Here is a 26,719-nt window from a genome sequence, read left to right on the forward strand (position 1 = left end):
TTTACTGTATTTTGTATTTTTGTGAGTTTTTTTTCTATCAATTAAAGCTACAGAATAATAACATCACATTTTGAAATATACGTGAGTGTAGGTTTTTCCCTGTTTGTTTTTTTTTTTTTTAATGTGTTCTTCCTTATTCAGTTCACAGAGAGGATCGCAATAACTTTTCATGGAAACTGACACAAATCAGCCACTTGAGGACACCAAACATCCATAATGACATCCACCAAAAACAACCAAGTTCTCAACAAAACCAACACAAAGTGATCAATAAAACATGCAATATGAACATCAAGTAAGGTGAAGAGTGTGAGGAGGATTGCTCCGTCTGTGTCCTGGGTCCCCATCATGTGATGGCGTTACCTTAAACTGCTGGATTACTGTTTATAAACGGTCTTTACACTCACCTGTGCATTCAGATGCCCGTCATCAGATTTCCCTCCACTGCCTGTGTCCGGTTCGCAGCACGTCCCACGATCCTCTGCACTAAAAACCTCTATTTTACACCCGAACATGTCATTTCTGCCAAGTATTTTTTTTTTTACCATTTCATAAGATGTGATATTTATAACAATAAAATGTGATGTGATGCTTCACGGGCTTTTCACAAGTGAATGTGTCCTGATGTTTTTGTCCAACAAAATGGGCGCGTGCGACACACACACACACACACACACACACACACACACACACACACACACACACACACACACACACACACACACACACACACACACACACACACACACACACACACACACACACACACACACACACACACACACACACACACACACACACACACACACACACAATCCAAGGTAAGGTGCCACACACACACAATGACCACAGGAACCAAACTTAGCTGGTTTCATATATTTTCTCCCTTGCAGCATCACTGTAAACATCTCCAAAATAAAACAACTCTTCCATCAGTGATTAAAAAAAATCACTTAGCTAGCAAACGACAGAAAGGGATCTTCAGGAGAAGAGATGATGGCAGGAGTTTATCTTAACACATTTCTTCTAAACTGCAAAGTCACCCAGCGAAATGTCATGCACCAACAGAAGGATACAAACTCACTCACATCCGTTCAATAAACAACCGAAGAAAAACAGGTTTTCCTTTTGAAAACAAATCAAACTAAACCGCCCGGTACAGTCCTTCATCCTCTCTTTCATCTGCCGACCTTGCCCAGCCTGTGGTCCGTCTTTGGGTCGGCGATGATGGCCTGAACGGCCACGATGGCCTCGTTGATCTTGGTCTGCAGCTCCCTCAGCTCCTCGATGTGCAGCAGCCGCAGGATCTGAGCCGCCTCGTTCAGCGTGGCGTCTGCACGGACACAGGAGCAGGTCGTCTTACTTTCATCAGGCGGAACTTCAGTGAGACGAAAGCGATCAGAAATTGGCACTTTACCTCCAGTGTCGAAGCCCAAGACATGCTGATCCAGAGCCACGGGAACCCCCTGCAGAGAGACGAGGCGAATGAACAACAAGCACAGAGATGGACTGACATCAGCAGATCACGAACGTGTCCTCAGTTTCACCTCTTTGTTCTGGCTGGCTTTACTGATGGCTTCTGGAGAGAGTCTCTCCTGGATCAGAATACGAATTGCCTGGAAACAAAAACAAATCCATTTTAAATCTCTGAGACTATCATAAAGCATGTCACCAAGCATTCAGTACATTCTATGAACTGAAATTGTACAATACTATGCATTTTGCAACTTTACCGTGACTCTCTTTAGATTACCAGAACACCAAGTTGATTTCTTAATAATTTTCTTCAAGCAGGTATTCATTAAATTTCCACAAAATGATGAAATGAAGTAGATCACTAATATCTCAAACCACACAGAGGAGGGATTTAAGCAGCAGCTTCTATTCTTACAAATATGACATTATGAGTTTTGCAAACACACGCTCCCCTCTCACCTTCAGCATGACCAGGTAGTCGTCATGCCGCTGTATCTTGAGGATGTTGGCCAAAGCTGTGACCCCTGCTTTGAAATCTGGTGAATTGCCTTCAAGAATACACAAAGATGTGGTCACGTTTCATCCGCGAATGAAAAGGGAGGATGAAAAGCAGCGCGCCTACATACTGTCGAGGTTGATGAGAGGGTCTGCTGCTTTCTCGCTGTTGGCTGCCGGCGGCGGCTGACAGTTTTTGTACTTCTCCACTGAGATCACACACAAATAAATGCATAAACCAATAAACAAGCTGAATTACATGACATCAAGACATACGGTATTTCCATGGGCAATGTCTCCATCTACTGGACATCATAGGTGTTACAACTGCTCACCATTGTCTCCATATTCATATCTGACAGCCAGGCCTAGTAACCAGTCCAGAGCCTCCTGCCTCTCCTGAACTTCAAAGGGACAGTTCACGTCCTGCAGGTACTGTACACACACACACACACACACACACACACACACACACACACACACACACACACACACACACACACACACACACACACACACACACACACACACACACACACACACACACACACACACACACACACATAAGCACAACTGGTTACTACACCCTGCAGACAAGCAGACACCGATGACTTTCCAATCAGTACGAGCTCATAATTTGTCTGTGAATAGATCTCTCCAAGTGTCACCCAGGAGTGGATCAGGAGAATCAGACACACCTCATCCTCTTCACATCATAATAAAGCCTTTAGTGTGCCTTTGTGTCCGTTTATCATCATGTTCCTTTTTATTTGTGTTGTCAGTTTGTGATTCTTGGGTGGTGGCTGGGTAGAGGCTTATAATCTCTGTCACTTATTTGTTCCAAGCTTGTTAGATTTGCCACCATAAATGGCCGTTTTGCATGTCTTAGTGATTATTTTGTCTGTTTCTGGTTGATCGTGACATGTCTTTCCTCACTGAGATACTTTCATCTTGAATGTATTTATGCTGGATCTGCTATTTCTCTGTCCTTGTTGGTCTCCGGTGTCACTGTGACTATGTCAGTCTGCTTCCAGTTGTTATAAATATCTTTGAGTTCAGTTTGTATTGACAAGTGACTGTTTGGGGTCACTCTGGTGGTCCCTCTGACCTTGGACCTGGGATGAAGTGGTCTCACCTTCTGGTAGGCTTTGGGCCAGTCTGAGCTGGGGATGTTTCTCAGGTTTCCTCTGTCTTCGATCTTGTAGTGCCTGATCTTCTGATCCTCCAGCCACACGATGCAGTTCCTGTACTGAGTCTCATCTTAGCAGAAAGTAAGTAGATATTTCACACATCAGCTTCTCGCTGTCATTAGGCGACGTGTACTAAAAATAGACACATCTGAATAAACAGATTTCAACCTTCAAAACAGCAACAAGATAACAGATCTTTAATGATACGGCTAAGAAGTGCAGTTTGTTTGCCTTTGCGTTTGTTTCATGCCATAAAGTAGAATTTTGACGGATGATTGAAATAAGATTGAGAACAATTCGACTTTTTCTTTCTAATGTATATCATATTTATCGTATTTTAAATACAAGGTGACTTATGCCGTTGGAAACGTTACTATATCGAGAGGCTTCGAGAGATTCTCGGTGAAGTTTCGGCGTAAAGAAACTAGTTACTGGGTGAAAAGTATTAAAAAATGAGTTTTTTCTGAATGGAGTCTGGCGGCTCGTTGTCACCGGGACTCTTGACAGCACGTTAGCCGGTTCCACGTTATCAAGCCCCGGTGTGCGGCTGGAGAGCGGCCCGCTGAGCTCCGGTCCTACCTGTGCAGTCAAAGCCGTCCGGGTTGTGATAATCCAGAGCCGTGAGTTTCCTTCGGAACATCTTTTTCGCTGATTTCAGCGTTAATCTGGGCTATCTCCTGCTAACCTACCCGGTTCGGACTGCGAGCAGGCAGATGTGGCTCTGCGCATGCGCAATCCCAACTTCCTGTCACAGGCGACAAGTTTATAAAAAAATCTGAGGAGCTGCAACGGGCTCGGGTTAGCAAATAATTCTTATTTACCCTATTATAAGTCTATATCCTATATTTACAAAGAAAATTGAAAAACTATTCCTTCACAAAAAAATATAAATATAGAAAACCCCAAAATATTTCAGCAGGGTCTTAGTGCACGTAAAGCAGTGTTAAGCTGTGCATGTGATTGTGTGCTATTTGGCAGCCACAGCAAGTAACTCCCAACAACATAGTTGGACAGATACAAATGTAGAACAAATTCCAACAGGTTGTCTGCCTGTTTGTTGTGTGGCAGACTCCAGTCTGGCCTAGTCATTAGTTAGCTGGGATTGGCTGAAACACCCCCAGGATCCAGGATTAAGCAGGATGGAATATGGAGTTTGTCTCATCTTCTGTTCAAAATGTGTCTATTTAATGTGTTTTTGACCCCATCAGCTCTCCTGACCTTGTTAACACGTTCTCTTTCATACTGGTTTTCATGAGCTTTAATTTCAAAACAAATCTGACAAAAGACACATCACAGAAAGACACGGTTTGGAAAAAAAAGCAAACTTTTTATTACACATCAGTTAAAAAACACCAAGGTGAGACCATGTTAGATGACTTCAGAGAAAAAAAAAAGAAAAAACAGGCATGTGTGTCTTGTTTTTTGTGTTGTGTGTGCTCAGAACGGCCTCATCCTTGCGTTGAGGGGTGGAGCTCTGTTGGGAGGTGTAATGGCGATGTCCAGGTAATCTCCGATCTGGAAGCGCTGAGACTGCAGCGTCATGGAGTCATCCGCACCCTTCCTGCCAGACATAGTGCTTCCAATATCTTTCAACCTGAGAGAAGGTGAGACACGGTTTTAGAAGCAGCTTCACATGAGCCATTAGAATCCAGGCAGTGCAATTTACCAACTGACCTGTACATCTTCCCTCTAGGATCTGGATAGACTATGGCAAAGCTAAAGTGAGTCCCTTTTTTCCTGGCCTCGGGATACACCTCCTTCACCAAACTGGTCAGCTCCTTTAGAGTGGCATCCATCCTGAGACAAAACCACACATACCAACATTTCACATCTCTGTTTCATTGCATTTTAACTGGGTCCTTGGTTAGCACAAACCGGCTACAAAATAAAGAAAAGACCAATTGTTGATCTCACCATGTGTATATCTGCAGCTCGCTGGACGGAACGTTTCCTCTGACAAACTCATCGACTCTGTGGTGTCGACCATTGTTGGTGGTGAACACTCGTAGCAGAAGGGGGCAGGTCTGAAAGAATAATGAAGCAAGTAAAACCTCTGAGTACACAAAGCAACAGAAACACACAAATTGAACAAATGCTTAAGTCCCATTGAATGATATTGCTTTAAGGGTACATGTGGACTCCTTCATGTTGTTTCTTTCGATTGTGTAGCTTTTGTTGCTCTTAGATAATGTCTGCATTTGTCTAATCTTTTAATGAACCAGAATTTAAATACGCTCTGCATCTTGGGAGTCTGTATACAATGTTCTGTTGTTCTTTTTTATGGACTATGAGTCTGAAATAGAGATTGCTTGATATAAAAGTGAATACTAGTAATGATGGTCCTCTCTGACCAATATAACGAGCACCACTACTCAGAGACAGACAGAAAGACAAATCAGTGTTAAAGTACCTACTTTGATTGATACAATGAAACTAATAATTTGGCGATTTCATGAAAATTTTCCACACCGGATTTGCTGAACAGCTGGACCACTGTGTGACATCGATTGAATCTTCTCCTATCGGCATGAGCTTTCATATTGTTATTCTATAATTATTTGTATTGCTTTTGAGACCATTATTGCAGGTCGACATCGGAGTCCTCCATTCATAGCAACGTTAGCATTAGCATTCTCCGTAGGTTCCGGTCTGTGAAGACCTTCTAAGCGAAAAAGGGAAGATCCCTTGATGTTAACAGCATCTGAATTAAGTGCATGCGTTTCTGCGCCTTTATGTTCACTTTGAAAATAATTTTCAATCCTCCAGCCATGAACATTTCGAGTCGAGAGCTAGCAAAGCCTAGCTAGTTAGCTTGAAGCTCGACGTGTAAACAGGCTGCACAGAGCTGCTTCTTCTACCTTTTCTCGGTCGATGGGCTTCTCGGGCTCCTTCTTTATCTCCTCCTGTGTGATCCGGGATTCAAGAGCCATGCTTATGTTGCACAGATATAAATATGATGACGGAGAGGTTTAGCCTGCTCACATGGAAAACGGCTCCACTTACGGGCACAGGGAATTTCTTCTTTGTTGATTTACAATCGATCTGACTGTAGCGTCTCACTGCCCCCTGGTGTTGGGGATGGTACTGCTGCTCATGTGCGTTAGTAAGTGTGTTACTGTTGTTTTCCTTTTCTGTCACTTTGGGGCTTTTTCATTATTATTTTATGATCAAACAACATTTATGGTATTTTTGGTAACTTCACACTCTATTGTAAAACAATTTTTCACATATTTATTATTATCTCTAAAAAGCAATCACCATCTTTCAATTATCTTTTTGGTGTTTCAGATGGTGGAGCAGTGGTTGTTGCTTTAGCCTCACAGCAAGAAGGTCATGGCTTGAAATGATGGCTGGGTCTGTCTGTGTGCTTTGCATGTTGTCCTCGAGTGTGCCTGGGGTTCCTCCAGGTACTCCCACTGTCTAAAAATATGCATATAAGCTCAACTGGTGAGCCTTTGCAGCTTGGTGTATGACCGTCCGTCTCTCTGTGTTCGTGCTGTGGTGGTCTGGAAATGTGTCCAGGTGTATTTTTCCTCACCAGTCCAAGTGTACCTTCCCTTCCCTGACCTCACTCATAGTTATCTCCAGTGACCTGCAACCCTAAAAAGGATAAAGTAGAATAGAAGATGGACAGTATTTATATGTATATTCATATAGTTTTCTTTTGTGAGTTCTTTGTGGGAGTTTGCATTTAATTTTTTGTGGTTGGGCCCTCTGTGTGCTGTTTTACAGTTTTTCACATGGGGAAAAAATAATGTTTTTAAAAACATCAGTGACCTCTTGCAGCATTTGTACTGATAGTGACAGAGTGACTGATCTGTGATTAAATCCACCTCCAGAAGTGGACCCTGCTGCTCAGTCACATGCCACTCGGTCTCCCCCTCACCCATTACACTGCGTGTGGGTGACTGTGTGTAGTTTCCGGAGTTACATCCATGTGAGCGTTGTACAGTATGTGATTGTGCGTCCGGACAGTGTGCGGTTGTGTATCTCCTAACAGTGCTGTTCTCTGTTCTCTGGAGTTACTCTAACAATCGGCTGTGGTTCACCTCTCTCCTTTTATCCTTCTGTTTAAGCCCTGTCCTGACTGAGAGACCAAACAGTGGCTCTTTGAGTATGCCCCCGACACTGATCCCCATTCACTGATATGCATCAGGAAGAAGTGTTGCTGTTTTTCCTCTAATGACTCCATTAGAATCACAGACGCCCTCTCTGTCTCACTTTTCCTGCCCTTTGAGATTATTTCCCCTCGTTCTGCATGAACTTGTTGTGCAGTCTTTACTGCTGTTTGAACACTAGCGACAACAGACCATGCACACACTGCCTCCAGAAGTCCTGGTGTCTCTGTTGCGAGCGTGCTAGTGTAAGCTGAGGAAGTTGGTTTTTGCTCCCACACTTTCACAAACTGTGGGAAAGGCTCATCGGTCACAGCTGTCAGCGGCACACAGAGCTGCCCTGTCCTGAGGACCAACTACTGCCAAGCGATGGTTTAGATCTGAGGAGGCACAAGGACTTTCTACCTGTGTCCAGTTACAGCTGCACACACACTTCTCTCTTGAACAGCATCTTTACAGCTTCATGCAGAGAGGAGGACTTGCAGGTTTGTCTCATGCTGTGTTCATTTATAAATGGGACAGAGCTGATGTGACCACACATTTATTTACAGTACCATGAGGAGGGTTTTCTGCCAAACCACCTGACGCTCCAGACAAAAGGTAAGAAAACTCTCTCACATTTTTTTTGCCTTCTCTTGCTTTATTATCAGCAGTCTTTAAGAAGAAAGCAGGTGCGTCCACGCAGTTTCCCTCTCAGTCCACAGCATGTCATTTTAAACCATCAGAGCAGTGAATCAGTAAGTTGCTGAGTGTGGATGGTCGTGACTCAGTGAGGACCGAGTAGTTTTAGCAGAGAGGGTTCAGTTCAGTGCAGTCCACAGTGGGCAGAGAGGTTCATGGGTTCACATGAATGTTGGCACTTGCTCGCCACTCCTCCTCCACTCACTTTCATTCCTTTTCATCCTCTTTCAGACTTCGCCTTTGTCTCAGTGCCGCTTTCTGCTTTCAAGTTTTCGCCAAGGAAGCACAGATGGATGTCTTTACGCGGCAGCTTTTCGGCGAGCAAGCCGCTCCTCTGACTGTCCTTGCTCTGTGTGTGCCCTCCTCAGGATGTCTTGGCCCGCTCTGTACGCTCAGCTGGTCGGCGCAAACCGCCACTCGACCAGTCTGGGTAAAGTCTGGCTCTCTGTGCTCTTTATATTCCGGGTCATGGTGCTGGTCGTGGCTGCAGAGAGCGTCTGGGGGGACGAGCAGTCCGACTTCACCTGTAACACCCTGCAGGTAGGTAGTGGTCACCCATGTGGGAAGGACCTAATGGAAATGGCCTGTTACAGTAATGTGTTGCATATTTTGTCTTTTATTCGGGTTAACTTTGACATTTGACCTCACCTTTGCCTGCTGGTATCTGTATTGCTTTGCTTGTTCAGCCTGGCTGCGAGAACGTCTGCTACGATCAATTCTTTCCCGTCTCCCACATCCGACTCTGGTGCCTTCAGCTTGTCTTCGTCTCCACTCCAACGCTCCTGGTTGCCATGTATGTAGCCTACCGCAACCATAAGGACAAGAAGAGGCTCCTTCAGGTGTGTCCGCTGTTTGATTTTTAAAATGCATGGCATTATGTGTGGTCATCAGGTTTTTACTCTTTTTGTCTGAAAGCCTGATAATGGGCCAGTCATGACTACCAGGTGTGTTGAAGGAATTTTTCAATGGCATCTTGTAACCAGAGCTCGGGCAGAGCCGGTTTTCTGGCCGCCAAAGGCCAGGAGGAGGAGCTGGAGACCCTGAAGAAGCGGAGACTCCCGATCGCCGGTGCTCTCTGGTGGACGTACGCCTGCAGTCTGGTGTTCAGGCTGCTGTTTGAAGGAGGATTCATGTAAGAGCTGGAAGTCTGTTTCACTCTTCCTCATGCAAAGTGTGGCACACTTGACATCTGTCTGTCCAGGTACGCCCTGTATGTGGTGTACGACGGTTTCCAGATGCCCCGGCTGGTGCAGTGTGACCAGTGGCCGTGTCCTAACCTGGTGGACTGCTTCATCTCAAGGCCGACGGAGAAAACCATCTTCACGGTTTTCATGGCCACAGCCTCTTCCATCTGTATCGTCCTCAACATGGTGGAACTGGCTTATCTTGTGGCCAAGGCTGTCACAAGGTAGAAGTATTAATCGGTCAGACAGTCAGGTGATTAATCAGCAATAATTCCATCAATTATGATTGTTTTTGAGAAATCATCCAATTGAATGATGTCAAAAAGGCTTGTTAAGACGACAGCTGTTTATCTGTCTAACCAAATGACTGCAACCTTTGTTCTGCAGGAGTCTCTGCCATTCAAAGAAGAGGAAATCCAACAAAGAGAGGACCAATGCGAAAGTGAGTGTCTCGCTCTGAAGAGGCAGCAAGAAGAAGAATTGATGAACAGATGATAAAACTGTAAACACGTGTAAATGATGAAAAACATTTTCTGTGATACCCGAATTGTTGAGATGCAACATTTAAGTGGTGGAGAAGATGTCAGTGAGTCAGATTAGATTTTTTTTCTTGTAATTAATATGAAAAGTTTTCAAATTGTGAAGATACCATAATTTTTTTTTTAATATTTGTATAATACAATATCTGGTTCAATGATACTCATAAACACAGCTAGTTTAGAGGCATTATCAACTACTGGGCAATAAGAAAAGGTCACAAGAGACTGAATGTGAGTATTCACCTGCAGCTACTTTATACTTTGTACACACATACACAGGAAATAGTTTATTTTCCATTTAATTTATAGAATATTGATTCATTGTGTATGAAAATACTCACTATTTCTCGGTTCACATAATCCAATAAAGTTCAGAGTTCTTTTTTCTCATGTTTGATTCTTTGTGGAAAACCACTTGCTGATACCAAACACCAAACATCCCATCACTGAATGAAATTAGATTGAGCAGGATTTTCCAAACACACCGTTGATGCGGTTCTCTGCTGCCACCAGCTGATGAGAGGTGAGAATTGCAGCATTGTGCATATTTGCTGTTTTTTTCAGGCACACTTTCAGTCCTTCACATAGTCAACATGCACATGCAACTCTGACCAAATACACAGCCACATCCCTGACACATGTCTCCACGCTATGGAAGGAAAAAACATGCAGGCACATGGACAACATGCAAACTCCACACCAAGACGTGTCAAACACAGCTGTGCTCGCTGTGAAATGACAGAACTAACTATTGCAATATTGACATCGTCTCACATTTCTAAGAACACTTGTCTGTTCAAGAGGATATTAAACAGTCCATAATGCTTTTCTTCATGGTTATATCATTTGTTTTAATCATGGTTTTCTTCTTCAAATTCAAAATGAATATGTTTCATATTATGTTCATGGGGAAAAATGTTTTAGAAATGTAATTTACATGATAATTTACAGACAGAAGAAGTGATACAAATTCAGAAAAATCAACCAAACTTTTCTTAAATTTGGTAACAAATGACTGTTTATTGTACTTAAAACCATGATTGGGGAAAAAAAAATTGTATAACTTCTCCAAACATTGAATCACTGATATAAATTATGTGATCTTTATAATGTAAAGGTAAACTTGCTGTTGATTTATTTGTGTTTTCATGATGGCCTGTCAGGAATGTGATGGGTGATTCGCCTCTGCCTCTGCCCACACTCTCCTCCCTCCTCCCTTTTTACACCAGACTGGCCTGTTGTCTTTTTTTTTTTTTTTTTTTTGAAACTCTCTCACCCTCTCTGTAACTCTGTAATTCTCTCTGTGTGTGTCTCTCTCCCTCCCTCCTCTTTTCCTGCCACCTCTCTTGATTGCACCCGTGGGACTAAAAAAAAGAAGAAAGAAGAAGGAAAGTCGTGGAAGTGGAAGAAGCCGGGAGGGAGACGCGTTTCAAAAGGGAGAGGGGTAAGCAGGTGGATGCTGGAGTGATGCTGTTGTGGCTGAAGTGGGAGGGAAGAGGAGGGATTATCATCCTTCCACCTGCTGGAATATCAGCGCCTCTCATGCTGCGTTCACTTTCCTGTGGGAAAGAAGGCAGGCAGTAATATTCAATACCAAAAAAAAAAAAAAAAAAAACACAGATGTGTCTTTGAAATGAAAGCAGTGCTGCGAGGTTTTAGATTTACTCATATTAAATCACTTTAGGTTACAAGAATTTCCAACCAGACAGGAGTCTTAAGAAAGTCGTGTCAGGTGTTAAAGCACTGACAAAACCTCCACTTTTAATTTTTAATTTTAAGTCTGTGCATGAAAATGTGGTTTGTGGTGGCTACGGGGGTGTTGAAATAGTCAGCCTCTTTCTGCTGCAAAGTCTACTTGGTTATAAAGCTACATCTGGAACTTTACCTCATATCAACAAAAATGAATGCAACTTCTTAAAGGGTTTCTCATCCCAGTATTTGTGATGTTGGACAGCATCACTGATTTACCTTACATACTATTATTATACAAAAATCACTGCAATTACTCATCACTATCACTTTTTGTAAACCAATTAGACCGAAATATCGGTACAGTGAGTGAAGGCAATAATTTCTTATTATGTATGCACCTTCACTCTTTGCACATTTTCATAATTGCATCTGTTTTTAATACAGTTTTTTTTTCAGCTTTATGCTTTGTTACCATCATAAAATTTCTCACACCTTTATATACTTTGGCATTTTCTGTATCTTGACCCACTTTGTCCTCTGTGTGTATGTCCTAATGACCTCTTGCTGACGATGAGCTGAGCTATGTGAACATGCAGATGGACACTAAATGAGAAAACTCACGATTTGTTCAGAATGGAGGGAGAAGACTGACTTTTTCAGGGTGCAAATGGCAAAATGGCAGGCCAAGAGTTAACGGTTTGGGCTGTTTTAGCACAAAGTCCTCTGATCTATCAAACACACACACACACACACACACACACACACACACACACACACACACACACACACACACACACACACACACACACACACACACACACACACACACACACGGACAAAGCCGATCTGGCAGCTTCTCTATTGTCCGCTGGTATTTCATCATGTCAACACATCGTGTGACTGTCCACACACAGGCTGCTCTCATATCTTTAGACGGCTGAGCAGTTTTGCAGGTGAAAACTGAAGTAGTTGTCAAGTTTTCTTTATAATAACGCTGTACACACATCTCACACACACACAAGATCATCTCGTACAACCGTAACTTTCAAGATTTGTTTGGATCATTGAATACGGTTGGAGCATTTGCCCCCCTCAGCATTCCAGGGATGTGATGAGTCTGGCATTCAGCTTCAGCGACCTGTTATCCACTCATTCACTTCCCACAGATGCCTGCCCATTGTCTGCCAGCAGCCAGCACAGTGACATACACACACATTTGTCTGCAAGCAAATGTACATTGTGTATTAAAGGTGCAAAAATTGTTTTGTATCTCCTTTCTAGGTGTAGAATTCCTTCTCATCTCTGGTCGATGGATTTATCAGTGACAGCACAACAATATTTTAGTAAGCCTGAATTTCCTTTTTTTACTCAGTGCCAATACTCATCAGATACTTCACATGGGAATTCATGTTATTAAGGATGCAGCATTACAATCACATGATGGTGTTTACTTGCAAGTATGAAAGCTATATGAATTATATCAAATTAATCTCTGCTTAAGTCCTTGACTATAATAAATAGTTTTGAATTGTTCCTGTGAGCAAATATAGAACAAATTTTGTGAATTTTATGAAAATGGAAATGATTCTCATCCAAAATACATTGTAATTAAATATCCTTCTTCTGGTCCAATGATTGAAATTTGAGAAATTTTAAAAATCTGAATATCAAACAGATGAGTATTAATATCCCGACTGCTGTGGATGTGCACTCTTCTGCTCTCTGCAGGCTAGAAAACCAAGTGAAGCATGGGTGACTGGAGCTTTCTGGGGCGGCTGCTGGAGAATGCTCAAGAACACTCCACTGTGATTGGAAAGGTGAGTGACTGCTAATCCTGTGTCTGGCCCTTGGATTATTTCAGAAAAGTCAAATATTTTATATGGATTCAGGATGAGTTTGAATTCCTGGATATGCAGGAGGTGTAAATAGAGACCCGGAGTTAATTTACCAAGGTATCAGGTGTGACTTTGGATTGGATTAGTTCATATTTTGGTGTGTTGATTGGTGGAAAACATGAAAATGACCAAGATAATTTCAAATAATCTATTTCCTGAATCTGCCAGATTTGGGACACTTTCAGGTTTTGGGGTCGAACCCGACTGTGTTTCTCCACCTTCTCCCCAGGTTTGGCTGACTGTCCTCTTCATCTTCCGCATCCTGGTCCTGGGTGCAGCTGCTGAAGAAGTCTGGGGCGACGAGCAGTCAGACTTCACCTGCAACACACAGCAGCCTGGATGTGAGAACGTCTGCTATGACGAGGCCTTCCCCATCTCCCACATCCGCTTCTGGGTGCTGCAGATCATCTTCGTCTCCACGCCCACCCTCATCTACCTGGGCCATGTACTGCACATTGTCCGCATGGAGGAGAAGAGGAGAGAGAGAGAGGAGGAGCTCAGAAAGGCCGGGCGCCACCAGGAGGACCATGACAATCTCTATCACAATGGAGTTGGTGATGGAGGTGGTGGGAAGAAGGAGAAGCCACCAATCCGTGACGAGCATGGGAAGATCCGGATCCGTGGGGCGTTACTGAGGACCTACATTTTCAATATCATCTTCAAGACTCTGTTTGAAGTGGGCTTCATCCTAGGACAGTATTTCCTCTATGGCTTCCACCTGAGGCCTCTTTATAAATGTGGCCGCTGGCCCTGCCCCAACACTGTGGACTGCTTCATCTCTAGGTCAGACTACTACTATAACTACTATTACTATCAGTACCACCACCACTTCTAATACTATTACTACTACTACTACTAGAGATAATAATAAATACAACAACAACAACAACAATAGTAACCGTTGGACTTAACTAATTAGGACATTTACTGAGTGCTTTTTCTTACCAAATCAGCAAAACAGAGGCAGATGCAAACAAAAGCAAAAGAATTATAAGGAGATGAACAAAAATCATTGGAAAAAGCCTTTCCAACTAAAAAAAGTGAAGAGTAAAACGTGATAATTACAATATATTACACGAAAAAAAAATCTCTGTAATATACTGTGAGTGCTTTACATTACCTTCACGTGCTCAGCCCCGCCCTTTACTGTTGCCATGGCAACAACTCTCTCGATCTTGTTCATTTACGTGATTTATTTGACAACTACTTAAACACTTAACTAAATATTTTGGAAAATCTTTGGAAGAAGAAAGAGGGTAAAGCTACACCCCACGGTAAAAAGAAGACGAAAACTTTGTATTTTTCACTGCTAATTTTACTATGCTAATGCTAACGGCTGTTGTGCTATGTTTCGCAACATTAGCTTAGAAACTAAAAATTCTTCTGTTTCCCATAAAGAATAAACAGTCTCTAAATAATGCACTTACTGAGTAGATAACATATATTTTGATGATTTTGATTTTTCAAATGTCACACTAATGTCAAAGTAAGCAAGTTCAATTTAAGCAGTTTATTTGACATGACTTCTTCTCTGCGTGTATTGACGTGTTTATAGCTGCATTTCCCAAACTATTGAGTTTTTGAACATATCTCTATTTGTTATTTATTTGTGGGTAAAGCAGTGTTAAAATTGAGCTAAACCTGCCATTTTTGCTAAACTGTGTTGTCAGGCTAGATAAATAAAGGTGTTTACCTTTAATATGTACATTAATTTGTCTAATACATAAGTTTTATTTTATTACTTCAGGTTGTTTTTGTACATATTGTTGAATTTTAATATAATGCATTTTAAGATTAAATCTGTGTATGTTCTCCTCTTGTTCCAGGCCCACTGAAAAAACAATCTTCATCATCTTTATGCTGGTGGTTGCCTGCATCTCTTTGGTCCTCAATCTGCTTGAGATTTACCACCTGGGCTGGAAGAAAGTCAAGCAGGGGGTTACCAATGAGTTTGTATCCGATAGTGAGTCGCTGCTGGGTCGAGAGAAACCCGGGGAAATCGAGACTGTTCCTGAGCATACGTCTCCATCTGTGTTTGAGTGCTTACCAGCATATGCCAGCATAAGTGTGCTGGGTGGAGCAGCTCATGAGGGAGCCTACAGTCTAGCTGAGTCTTGCCCCACGGTGATCTCTGCCCTGGTGCCTGGTGAATGCAAGATGGATGGCACAGGATTCCACCCAGATGACCTCCCGCTGGAGGTCTCGCCGGCTTCTTTTCTCAGCAGAAGTGAGAATGCAAGCAACGGACATCTGGCTGCAGCAGAACAGAACTGGAGCAACAGGGCACTGGAGCTCAACAATCTGAATGGAAAGAACTCCTCCACCCTTCCTCATCATCAACCCTCTTCTGCTCCAAACTCCTCCTCCTCTTCTCCTCAGGAGGAGTTTCCACATCCTTCTACTTTTCCCACCCTTCCCCGCAACACCCCTCTTGCACCGCTTTCGCCGAAGGAGCCATCAGTGGACGAGGGAGACGACACCGCCACTGCGCCCTCCGTGATCCCACATGACGACTCCAAAGTGATAACCAGGGTGGAGCTCCATCAGCCTCCCGCCGACATCCGGAAACCAAGCCGGGCCGGCAGGAGCAGCGGTGTCCGTGCTCGCCCCGATGACCTGGCAGTGTAGCTAAACACACACACACACACACACACACACACACACACACACACACACACACACACACACACACACACACACACACACACACACACACACACACACACACACTGTCATTTACACAACCAAGCATACACATAGCAAGTGCAGTATGCAGTTTTTTCACAGATCAGGTGTCAGCTGATTAGTTTAACCTCAGAGTTGTGAATCTATCTAAGGGCATAAAGAGTTTAGTCCCAGAGATACAATACCTACATAACAGTAAGAAAACTGTGGCTGTATCAGAAACTGCCTGCTACATCAGCAGTAGTATTATAGGAATGCAGAAATGATCTCAAAAGCCAGACTTCAGTTAGCAGTACTGGTGCTTCTGGTTCCCTTGTTCTGAAATAGATGGGTTTCCTTAAAAATGTGTATTTGATTTGATGTTTGAGATAAGGACTGTGCTAAACACAGGAACTGTAGGATTTAATTGTATGCATCACTAAATACACCACTGGTGAATTTTTTGAAGGTTTTTACGTATCGTTGAAAACGGAGTTGCTACCCAGTGGTGACAGTGTCAGTCCAAGACGATATGTCAGACCACTAAACATGTAATGTTCCTCCATCACATTCTTGTGTTTGTACATATATGATAAACTATTCAAAATTAAACTACCCAATTCATAGTTAGATGTGTTTGTAGTTTTTTTTTCCAGGTGAGGTCATAAGGTAAAACTTTGGTAGAAGTGCTTAGTGAGTGAAAGTCCCTTGACAGTAGCAGTGTAATTTGTTTTTAGCATTCAACATTAGCTTTCTACATATTATTGTTGACTTAAAATGTATGTTATTAACTTTTTCTGAACAAAGAATTAATTTCTGTAGCATCTGAGAAATGGATGTAAAAATCCCATCTGCTTTTGGTCACGGGGACCAGGTGCATCCTTACTGCAGGGATTAGCCACATAAATGCATTATCCTTGTAGCACTCAATCAGTTGAAATGATGCACAGCCACTGCCCTGCTGGACAGAATCACAAAAGAGGTCACAGGATTGCAATTTTTTAGAATATGTCCTCTTCTGTGAAATCATGAATCCCAGATTCATAGCATCTCATCACTCAGTGTGTAAGGACTTTGTCTTGCGTCCTTATTAACTTTAACTAGAAACGGCTGCAGCATGACCGTGGTTCCGGCAAAATACAGTGATTTGACAGTTCCTTCATGTATGCAGTACATACTCGACTATGGAGGAGGCAGTTTTGATTACAGCCATAATATTTACATGAGTTTCTAAACTTGAGACACGAGCACAGAGTAATTCTTATCAAGTTTTGTCAGAGTTTTTCACCAGGATTTGAAGGTATCAAGGTATTCATACAACATCAACAAATACTATATTAATACACTTAAAAATAATAGATTAGAATAGAACTTAAAATATGAAAGTAAAAAAAGGAACATTAAAGGGTGATTATAACAAGCAGACAGCTGTATTACACAAAGAGAATGCACAGATAAGAGACAGAATTATTGTGATGATGATGACGATGATGATCATGATGGTGGTGATGGTTAGACTCGTACTAAAATGTTTTACATCCTAGTAGCAGCAAGATTTTTTGTATTCCTTTGCTGGGAAACACCAGAGGAAAGGGTTGCACTTGTTGTTTTCTTTTTTCCTTTCTTTCTTTTCTTTTTGTGACGCATTGGTGGAGCCGAGCGGTCTCAGACCCCTCAGTCATGGAGTGTCAGTCTCACTCAGCCTGTAGTTTCAATGAAGAGAGGGATGCACGTATGCGTGTAGGGCAACTTGAGGCAAACAGTGATGCAATCCCACCCTGAGGTGTAAGTCCGCAGGCTTGACAGGCTGTGTGTCAGTGCTTGTGTGTGTGCCTGTGTGTGTGTGTGTGTGTGTGTGTGTGTGTGTGTGTGTGTGTGTGTGTGTGCGCGCGTGTGTTGTTTCAGTGTTTACAAAATGACATCTCAGCAGTTACATCAGGGTAAACTCTATCAAATATATAAATATGTAAATATACTATGGATAATATGCACAAGAAGTTGTTGATACATAACTTCTGATTTTTTTTTTTTTTTTTTTAAGTGGGTGTCTGCTCAAGCTGCATTTTATAACTACTTTTACCTTTGAAAACCAAAAAAAGGACTTTGGTATTTTCAAACACTGTCCTGACTAGTCACTTTATGCAAACCCAGTGTTAGAATGATTCAGGCACAGCACAGGACTGAGGGCTGAGAAAATGCCACAGTGCCCCGTATTCAGCTTTGCAGCTTGAAAATAGTATTGAACATATCAGTACACCTTCTTTGTGATGGTTGTGTTTGCAGTGTGTTAAAGAGCTATTGGGTTCTGTATGAGAGAACTCCACGTTCATTTCTTAGATGAGCTGTAGAATATATTGTAGCTTTTAGATTTTTTTTGGAGGTAAAAATTAATGAAAGAATTCTATTTTAAACTTTAGGTTAATGGATATCCTAACTAGGAATTTTTTTAACCGTTTTTCTCTTCAATTCCTGCCGAAAATAGACAAAAGATTTTGAGAAAATAGGTTATTGGGATGAGTTAAGAGTTCATATTCATTTATTTCTATCGTCGATAGGAATTTAATTGTATGAAAACCCTGAAACAATAAGCATGGGAGAAATTGTTTGGAGCACTTAGAGAACTGCTTGACAGAATTGTAAGTTGTGTGAGCGCTCTGGGCAACATGATCGACATTTAAAAGAAAATTTCTCTTCTTGTTCTGGCTTTTTCCAGTGCTTCCTTCTGGGGTCGTCATTGATTTTTTAATTTATTTTTTTAGTTTTAAGTTGGCCATATGAAATATTTTGATCATTAGTTTGGCAATGTCTTCTTGCCTTTCATGAAATGGTGCTGAAGGGCTGCTCCAGTAGAGTTGTTGACTCTCAATGTGCCACGAATCACCATGAAGAGATAAAGACACAGTTAATTTAGTTGTGTTCGTGAGATTGAGAGTTTGCTCAGTGGCTCCACAGTTGGAACTGTGATCCAAGTAAATGAGCTCAATATTGCCATTCATACTCACTTCTTAATTATTGATATGTTCATGTGTTGCATGCGTATTCAGATGCACTTTCATGAAAAACTGAAGCTTCTGATACGTCCAAACCAAGCAGTTAGATGAAGTTGAGGCGAGTTGTTGGACAAATCTGTATAACTATCATCACCCTGTGATAAAAATCACTGTTAGAGCTGACAGCCTGCAGGTTATCATGGATAAACCACTGAAAGTCATGATTATGGTCAGACTTTAGTGGCAATACAAAATTTCAGCCCAGAGAGGCAGCTGAAGCACTTCATTTGTATTTTCTGAAAAGTTATTCACTGTGAAGATTTTTTGTGATTTGAAGATATTTAGCAAACCAAAGAGAAGCGATCATATATCTCCAACAGGAATGCTTTTACAGCCCCACACTTAAACCCAAGAAAGACATCATGTTGAACTTTGTCTCTAAATATTGTTGAAACTAGTTTTATTTTTCCTATTCCTTTCACAACAATGTTTTTCACAACTTTGTTGTTCCGAGCTGTTTTAGTTCCTTTGCTATGTAGATAAAGATTTGCACAGTGAGATGAGGGTCTGAAGAGATTTATAAATAGAGAAGAAAACATAACAGAGGGTGTCCTGTGAGGAGGATTTTAACATATTTTTGTTTTTTTTATATATATATATATATTGAAAACCAAAATTAGACATGGATTAAACGATAAGTGATTTTTAGTTGATCTTTTTCTGTCTTGAATGTGGATTGAACCACTTTGATTGGAAAACTGGAGATTGTGTGATGGGATTATCATCGGACAGGGACACACATTCCCCACCTGTTAAACATGAAGAAACATGACTGTCTTTCAAGAGAAGTGCCTTGCGTCTGCACCTTTTGTTCAAGAACATGTTGATGTAAATGTTCATTTACCTCAGATGTTTACAAAACTGTTACTAAATAAACTTTTTGTACCATATTTGTTGTTTGTTTCAGGATGTACTGGGCTCCAAAACCACGTTGACCACAAAAAACACAACTGACCATTGAGGAAATTGATCATTCTAATTTAACTTTATTTTTTTTAAACTAATAGTTTTGGATTTATATGACAGCTGTTTCTTACTAAGGCCTGGCTGATGCTCTCTGCCATGCTCTGTGTGACCACATGCTGATGTCTTTATGTGCACGAGTCTGTGTGTGTGTGTGTGTGTGTGTGTGTGTGTGTGTGTGTGTGTGTGTGTGTGTATGCATGCGTGTACCCGTTGGCTCGCCTGTGGCGCTATGCTGAGGCCAGCGTTTCCTTTATGAGTGCTGAAAGTCCCAGGGATTTTGGCTGAACAAAAAAACCTCTCCAGAGTGTGAAAAGGCCTTGAATGGCTGCTGGTGTTGTCCCGACCTCTGCACACATCTCCACACTGTCCAGCACCAGCGGCTGCTTCAAATACTGTATGGTGTCTTTCAAAAGTACACTTTATCACACAAGCTATCACGCTGCACTCTTCAATTCCCATTGTCCACACACACATAGGTTCATTTATAACACTCAGCACTGTGACTTTTGCAGAGCTCAACTTGCACCTGCATTTAGAAATATGTTTCGCTAAAGTTACCCAAGTTACGTTTTTTGCTGTTTGATATTTATTCTAACGTTTGTGTTCGGTTTAACTAATTTTTAATCAGACTTTTTTATTGAAATTTTGGAAACGAAGATTAAAATATATGTTTTTCAGTCTAAAAACATCCGTCTAGGTCTGTATCATGACTACATGCTGAGTTCTGCTATCGCACTTGCTTTACTATAGTATGTCCTCTAGTGGCCGAACTCTGACATCGCTCAATAATTGCTCAGTAAACTGTGGATTCTGTCGGTGAGCCAAGCCTTTCCATCATCACTACTTATAAAGGATTTCATATTTTGTGAAGTAAATATTCAATTACACCTTTTGAATGGAACATTTTATTCAGAGTTTTACATCCAAGGGTAATCTGGCAGCAGCTTCCCTCTTCTTTCCTCCTCTTCACTGCGAATCGTCACAGCCCATCAATGCTGGAATGATGGGCAGTGGCTCAGGAGCAATCCTGGCCGTGCTCAGCGTCCTTGTGCTTTCATAGTGGTAATAATGTGACCCTTTGAAGATCTTCACTCCATCTGCACCGCACAGACTGGCATCAATGCCGACCAGAGGCAGGGGTAGGTCCCTTTGAATAACCCTGGGCGTGGCAGTCAGGTCGACGTCACGAATCCTGCCTCCTATTGGTTCAAATATAAATATTATGAATATAGCACATTGAAGATGTAATTATTAGTTCTCGGTTTCCTCACCTTGGATTACATGTACTGTGTGTTCATTGGGGCAGACAAAAGCAGCATCCACCTGGCCTTCAACACCCAGCTCACCCCTCAGGCTTTTAGGGTAGTCTGCGATCAGAGTGTAGTGCGCACCACTTTTGTAGATGTAAACCAGATCACCCTGTGAGCGGAGAGTCAGAGCTCTCAGTTTCCCTGCCAAGTTAAACCTCTGGACGAACTCGGTCTGGTTTCTTCTGTCCCTCTACCTTAATCAAGTAGATTTTGTCGGTGTAGGAGAAAACTGCGTCTACGCCGTTGGTCACTTCCTTCCACGCTCTGGTGATTGGAAAGCTGTGGAGGCCGTCTCGGTGGGTGTCCAGTCGCATGTACAAGGGACCTGAGTAAAGTGAACTGTAATCTTAGGAGAAGCTTGGCAACAGGTTAAGATAGAAAATGGATAAATAAAAATAATATATAACTTTACCACTGAATAAATATGTTTTTCCAGAATCGTCTGTTGTGATGGCGTCCAGTTTGACCTCATTGCATTTGGGGACTCTTCCGTTGCCTCCATGACCTGCAGTCAGTGGACCCAATCGCTTGTGGCATTTCCTCATTCTAAGTCATGTTATTGTCCTTTTCCTTCTCTCGACACACTTACCGAAATCTGGGCACTTCATGAAGTAGTTGCGGGCGTCTTTTGGGTATCCGGGACTCACCTCTCCGGTTACAGGGTGAAACCTGGTGAAGTTGTTTCCATGGAAACAGTAGTAGTGCTCCAGCCAGCGGAAGGCGGAGGTGCAGGCAGGCAGATGAGGCCACGTCTTGGTCTTCACTGTCTTTGTGGAAATGTCATAAATGTGTACATCTTGTCCTGTCAACAGAAGTTTCAGGCTCAGTCATTTCACTGTAGGTTTTGCTTTGTTTGTGCTGTTTTACTCTATGTCACTCGATGGCCGGTTTTACTCTTTTTGATGTTGCTGCTCAGAGTTTTGGATATTCCTTTAATTACTCTGATGCCCCCCAGGGCTGCTCTGAGGGAGCCCATACAGAGCAACAGAGTGATTATCATTACATTAGAGTTATTATACCATTACCATTAAATTTCATCATGAAGTGCTCCTGTAGTGACCAGTTTTCGCCATGAGAGGGCAGGATTATCTTTATTATGCATGAAGCAATTTTCCCAGTTTGTGGATGAAGACATACCTTTGAAGAACAGGACTGAATCGGTCATGCACTCTCCTTTGGGACACTCGACAGCAGCGTCCAAGTGAGTGGGCACTCCATCAAAGTCCTCTTGCATGGGTTTTGGATAGCCATCCTCAAGAGTGGAGTTGTAAAAACTGAAAACCTTGTCATCCTGAGACATAAGGTCAACGCAAAAGACCCAGAATTAATATCACCTCCTGCTTATCACTGGTCGTATTGCTTTAATCTGCATCGGTTCTACCAGGAAGATGTAGACGTGATCGTGATCATCTTTGTTCTCTTCATCATGCCTGCGGAAAGCTGCGTCCACGTGGTGGACGTGATGACTCTCCAGCCCCTTGAAGAACTCGCTGAAGGGCTGGGCTGGACCGTGGAAACCCTTCCATGCATGGGACCCTGGTTAGGCAGCATCAGACAAACCATGGAAATTGATTCAGTCATGAAACTCTCAATGGATAACTGACAGAATGTAAAAACCAAAGAAAAAACACCTTTGAAAAAGAAAGTGTTTCCATTCTCATCAGGAGTGATGGCGTCAAACTCTAGGCCCTGGCAACGATCTGGCAGAGCTGGATCTTTTTATAACAAAAGAAGAATACTGTTAAAGCAACAAGGTCACTCAGTAAGCATTAAACGTGTTCTCTGTAACATCGTGTAATGATGAAAAACCCACCCTCTGCTGCTGTGACATGGTCCCTATGGATGGTTAAAAAACAAAAAAACAGATGGCACAGCATTAGATTTGATCTCTGTAACCTGAACTATGAGTCAATCAGCAACAAACAACAGGGTTATGCAACGCTGCTGGATTTACTCAATCGACCTGCTCTGTGGACTTTGTTAATTGACAAATAGAAATATGAAATAAGTAAAAGCCAAGCATTAAATCTTCATATGAAACTGGCATTATGTTGCTGTATTACAGATTTATTCTGAGAGAGTTGATGAACTTCACGTATAATTATGCCACATTTTCACAGAGAGCTTGGAAATCTTAAAGCTCAGTGCATCTGATGCAAGGTGTGCAGGGTTTAGGAATCACAATCAAACAAAAAGGAAAAACACTTTTTCAATAGGAAGCTGTCTAAACGCATGGCCCTGATTCCTACTTACTCATGGTGGTCTGCATATGTGAGGGCCAGAGCCAGGCATAGGAGCAGCGTCCTGGTGATGTCCATGTCCATGTCCGTCCCGATCAGGTCCTCTGGGGCAGGAGTGAAGTGCAGCGGTGCAGCAGCTCAACATGGGCTTTTATCTGGAAATGTGGGTGTGGGTGTGTTTGTCTGGACTTTGTTTGTGTTTACTCAGAGTGACCATTGGAAGTTTTTTGTTCTTGCAATGTGCCTTTGGCATAGTCAGTTCAGTTCACCAATGGAAAAAGCCTCTTGCCTCTATTTCCTTTAAATATGAGAACAGTAGTTTATGAGTTCATGTTCTGATGGATTTTACAGCTCGGCCATCAACATTAACCTCTATTGGACTTGGAATTCATTTTGGTGAATTGTCTTTCAAAGGTATTTACCAAATGTGTGTGTGTGTGTGTGTGTGTGTGTGTGTGTGTGTGTGTGTGTGTGTGTGTGTGTGTGTGTGTGTGTGTGTGTGTGTAGTTTTCAGCCAGAATATTTCAACACATACAAATCAATAGTTTTCCACGTTTTTTTTTTTTTTTTTTTTTTAAATTTAATTTTACTTATTGGAAACATTTCATCTGATAAACAAAAACATTGTTTACTTTGATATTAAGTGTGACAAGATATTTAGAAGTTGGACAAACACGTTTGCCTTTCTGAAATATATTTCCCAGTAGGATACTAATGCTGCAATACTGATACCAAGAAACTGATTCATCATCCCGCAGAATTAGATTTTGCAATTGCGTTTCAAAATAAGTCCACAAACAGCAACATCAGATATAAATCAATGTTTAATTACTTTGACAAAGTACAAAGTCATAATAAGCCAACCAATCCGAAGCCAGTCGCACTGTTTTTTTTAACCTGATTTAAATCTTCCAAATTTCTAAATTGCTGCACCAAAATTTAGAAACTAATACCAGTTTGAAATCTGACTTTAATTCTAAGCCTAGATGATTTTGTCTTGTGCAATTTGTTTTTACATAAATTGAAAATATGATCAGTAATAAATTTGATTTTGCTTTTCAGTACATTTAAAAATCCAATACATCAGAATTTTATAATGCTCCAAATTTTCCACTTTTTCTACAACAAGTTTTTCTTATTTATTTTAAGTAGAATATAGGTTTGTTACTGTTCTGAATTTGAATCTTTATTAATGTTGTCAAACTTAGCTATTGTAATTCCAACCCACACTTATGAATGTGACAATGTATTTCATAAAACCTGAGTGAAGAAACAAACATTTCAAAGCTGAGACTCAACTCCAATGTAATTTTTGTCTCAATCTATAAAACACAGTTTGGATTTTGATTTCCTAACATATCCTTGCTTATTTTTAAATCTGGATCTATGCATTTTTGAGAAAAACAAAACAAAACTATTTATCTGTGTTCATTAATGCTAAACTAAATTTATCTTTTATCCAGTCAATTTAAAGGAAGAATTTATACATGATTCAGATAGCCAGCATTACATACCATTGTGCATCAAAATAATCAAACACACAAACACTCAACTGGAAATTGTGCCAATATAATTAACTCTAATTTAAATTGATTTTCAGAAATACAGGGAAAAACACTTCAATAACTCATCTCTCTGAATTATGATGAAATCAAAATGCATTGTCTCCTTTAAAACCTGAAAACATCTTCCCCACAATATCCTTTGTAGATTTCCGCCATTTCAAGATCAATCCATTAACTATGACAACAGTACAAATAAAGAAAATCAGGGACTCTGTATCAAGATGGCAGATCTACATTATAATATTATTTAGGAAAGATCAATCCCTGTTTTTGTGTTAACCTGTCCCTCCAGGTAAATGTCACTCCAGCCAGTGAAGCAATATCAGTTAAACTGAACCCTGCATTATTTTTGCTGGTCACAGTTTCCTTTTCCCCCCCTTTAATTTCCACAATTCTTTGACGGTGGACTTTTTCCTCTTCAATTATTTGAGATATATTTAAATTGTGTGAGATAATAAAGCAATATAGATACAGCAGTAAAAATACTAATGAACGATTATGTTAAACAATCACCTAAAGTTATCATGGTAACTGATTAGAAGTCATTCTTAGGAAAGTCTAATCTAATATTTTGTTAATTTGAAGATTTAGTGTATCAGTTTATTTACATTTCTATTGAAGAAAAATAAAATCACCTGCTTTTTCAAGACTGGGTCAAAGAAACTTTTGATCATATTTAGTTTAAGATAGGTAAGAGGTAGAGGAGGTGAAACAGACTTGAAGGTGAAACACGCCTCATTCATCACATTGATTTGTCTTGGTTCTACCTTTTTTGGTTCCACCATGGTTTCCAGTTCACTTGTACTGGTAGATCTTGATGCAGTGATTCATGCTGTCTGAAACCACCATGTGGCCGTCGGGGAGAAGAGCCAGGCCCCTCGGACTGCTGAGGCCGTCTGCCACCAGAGGCCATCCGACACTCCTGCTTGGGTAGATCAGAATACGGTGGTGCTGCTTGCCCCAATCTGCCACCAGGACATCCCCGTCGCTGTCGATGCAGAGGCCCCAGGGGCAGGTCAGGACGGGCCCCAGGCCAGAGCACACTCCCAGGATACGAATGGTGTTCCAGCTCGGCTCCAGGACTCGAATGCATGGGACTCGGCCGGTTTCGTTGCCTCGTTCGGATACAGCCATGAGCCCGGTGGCGAGACATGCCGCTACCAAGTAGGGTCTGTGGTACCCCGTCACTACCGTGCGCTCCAGCCTGGCCCCGGTTTTGGGGTCCAGCTTCAGGGCCGTTAAGGTGCCACGTTTAATGTCGGCAACCAGAAACTCGTCATAGCGGTTGACAGTAACGCCTCGGGGAGCGTCCAGCTCTTCATTGGTGGAACCAATCATTGTGCCACCGAATGTTTGCAGGAGGCGTCCGTGACGGCTGAACACGAGCACGGCACGCTCAGCGGCACAGGTCAGCGCAATGAGGCCCTTCGAGTTCACGGCAACGTCAAAATAGTTGCAGATACGTGAGGACCTCTCTGAGCCTAAAGGAGATACCTGCTGGACAACGTTCTTTTGCAGGTCTGTCACTTGGATTCGGGCGTTACCGCAGTCGACCACAAACAGCTGCCCCTTGGTAGTTGCGTGGACGCCACTTGGCAGGTTGAAGTCGGTGCGGCCCGATCCTTGTTTTCCAAACTGTCTAACCAGATAAGCTGCG

The 26,719-nt window shown here is 41.9% G+C and overlaps 5 protein-coding genes across 5 annotated transcripts; 2 read left to right on the forward strand and 3 right to left on the reverse strand.

Annotated features, from left to right (window-relative positions):
- Nucleotides 1-844: 844 nt before the first annotated feature.
- rtraf (RNA transcription, translation and transport factor) lies at nucleotides 845-3,898 on the reverse strand. The gene is made up of 8 exons (XM_030086207.1): nucleotides 3,741-3,898; nucleotides 3,107-3,231; nucleotides 2,307-2,406; nucleotides 2,103-2,180; nucleotides 1,936-2,024; nucleotides 1,548-1,616; nucleotides 1,418-1,466; nucleotides 845-1,333 (listed from the first exon to the last, which is right to left on the reverse strand). Exons 1-8 carry the CDS (start codon nucleotides 3,799-3,801, stop codon nucleotides 1,179-1,181), a joined length of 726 nt encoding a protein of 241 aa, XP_029942067.1. The 5' UTR covers nucleotides 3,802-3,898; the 3' UTR covers nucleotides 845-1,178.
- Nucleotides 3,899-4,467: 569 nt separating this feature from the next.
- sap18 (Sin3A-associated protein) lies at nucleotides 4,468-6,263 on the reverse strand. Its single transcript, XM_030086254.1, has 4 exons — nucleotides 6,020-6,263; nucleotides 5,076-5,185; nucleotides 4,836-4,958; nucleotides 4,468-4,755 (listed from the first exon to the last, which is right to left on the reverse strand). Exons 1-4 carry the CDS (start codon nucleotides 6,089-6,091, stop codon nucleotides 4,599-4,601), a joined length of 462 nt encoding a protein of 153 aa, XP_029942114.1. The 5' UTR covers nucleotides 6,092-6,263; the 3' UTR covers nucleotides 4,468-4,598.
- A 2,063-nt stretch (nucleotides 6,264-8,326) lies between these two features.
- Nucleotides 8,327-9,569, forward strand: LOC115383996 (gap junction beta-6 protein-like). The gene is made up of 5 exons (XM_030086242.1): nucleotides 8,327-8,497; nucleotides 8,644-8,798; nucleotides 8,952-9,089; nucleotides 9,159-9,394; nucleotides 9,529-9,569. The coding sequence occupies exons 1-4, from the start codon at nucleotides 8,327-8,329 to the stop codon at nucleotides 9,367-9,369; spliced, it is 675 nt and encodes a 224-aa protein (XP_029942102.1). The 3' UTR covers nucleotides 9,370-9,394; nucleotides 9,529-9,569.
- A 3,551-nt stretch (nucleotides 9,570-13,120) lies between these two features.
- LOC115383950 (gap junction alpha-3 protein-like) lies at nucleotides 13,121-15,895 on the forward strand. The gene is made up of 3 exons (XM_030086172.1): nucleotides 13,121-13,189; nucleotides 13,497-14,050; nucleotides 15,094-15,895. The coding sequence occupies exons 1-3, from the start codon at nucleotides 13,121-13,123 to the stop codon at nucleotides 15,893-15,895; spliced, it is 1,425 nt and encodes a 474-aa protein (XP_029942032.1).
- Nucleotides 15,896-20,903: 5,008 nt separating this feature from the next.
- Nucleotides 20,904-23,606, reverse strand: hpxb (hemopexin b). Its single transcript, XM_030086197.1, has 10 exons — nucleotides 23,511-23,606; nucleotides 23,071-23,093; nucleotides 22,889-22,972; nucleotides 22,639-22,793; nucleotides 22,395-22,548; nucleotides 21,847-22,059; nucleotides 21,670-21,762; nucleotides 21,452-21,582; nucleotides 21,219-21,366; nucleotides 20,904-21,146 (listed from the first exon to the last, which is right to left on the reverse strand). The coding sequence occupies exons 1-10, from the start codon at nucleotides 23,579-23,581 to the stop codon at nucleotides 20,914-20,916; spliced, it is 1,305 nt and encodes a 434-aa protein (XP_029942057.1). The 5' UTR covers nucleotides 23,582-23,606; the 3' UTR covers nucleotides 20,904-20,913.
- Nucleotides 23,607-26,719: the final 3,113 nt, after the last annotated feature.

This window comes from Salarias fasciatus (genome assembly GCF_902148845.1).
Source record: "Salarias fasciatus chromosome 23 unlocalized genomic scaffold, fSalaFa1.1 super_scaffold_20, whole genome shotgun sequence".
Classification (NCBI taxonomy): Eukaryota; Metazoa; Chordata; class Actinopteri; order Blenniiformes; family Blenniidae; genus Salarias; species Salarias fasciatus.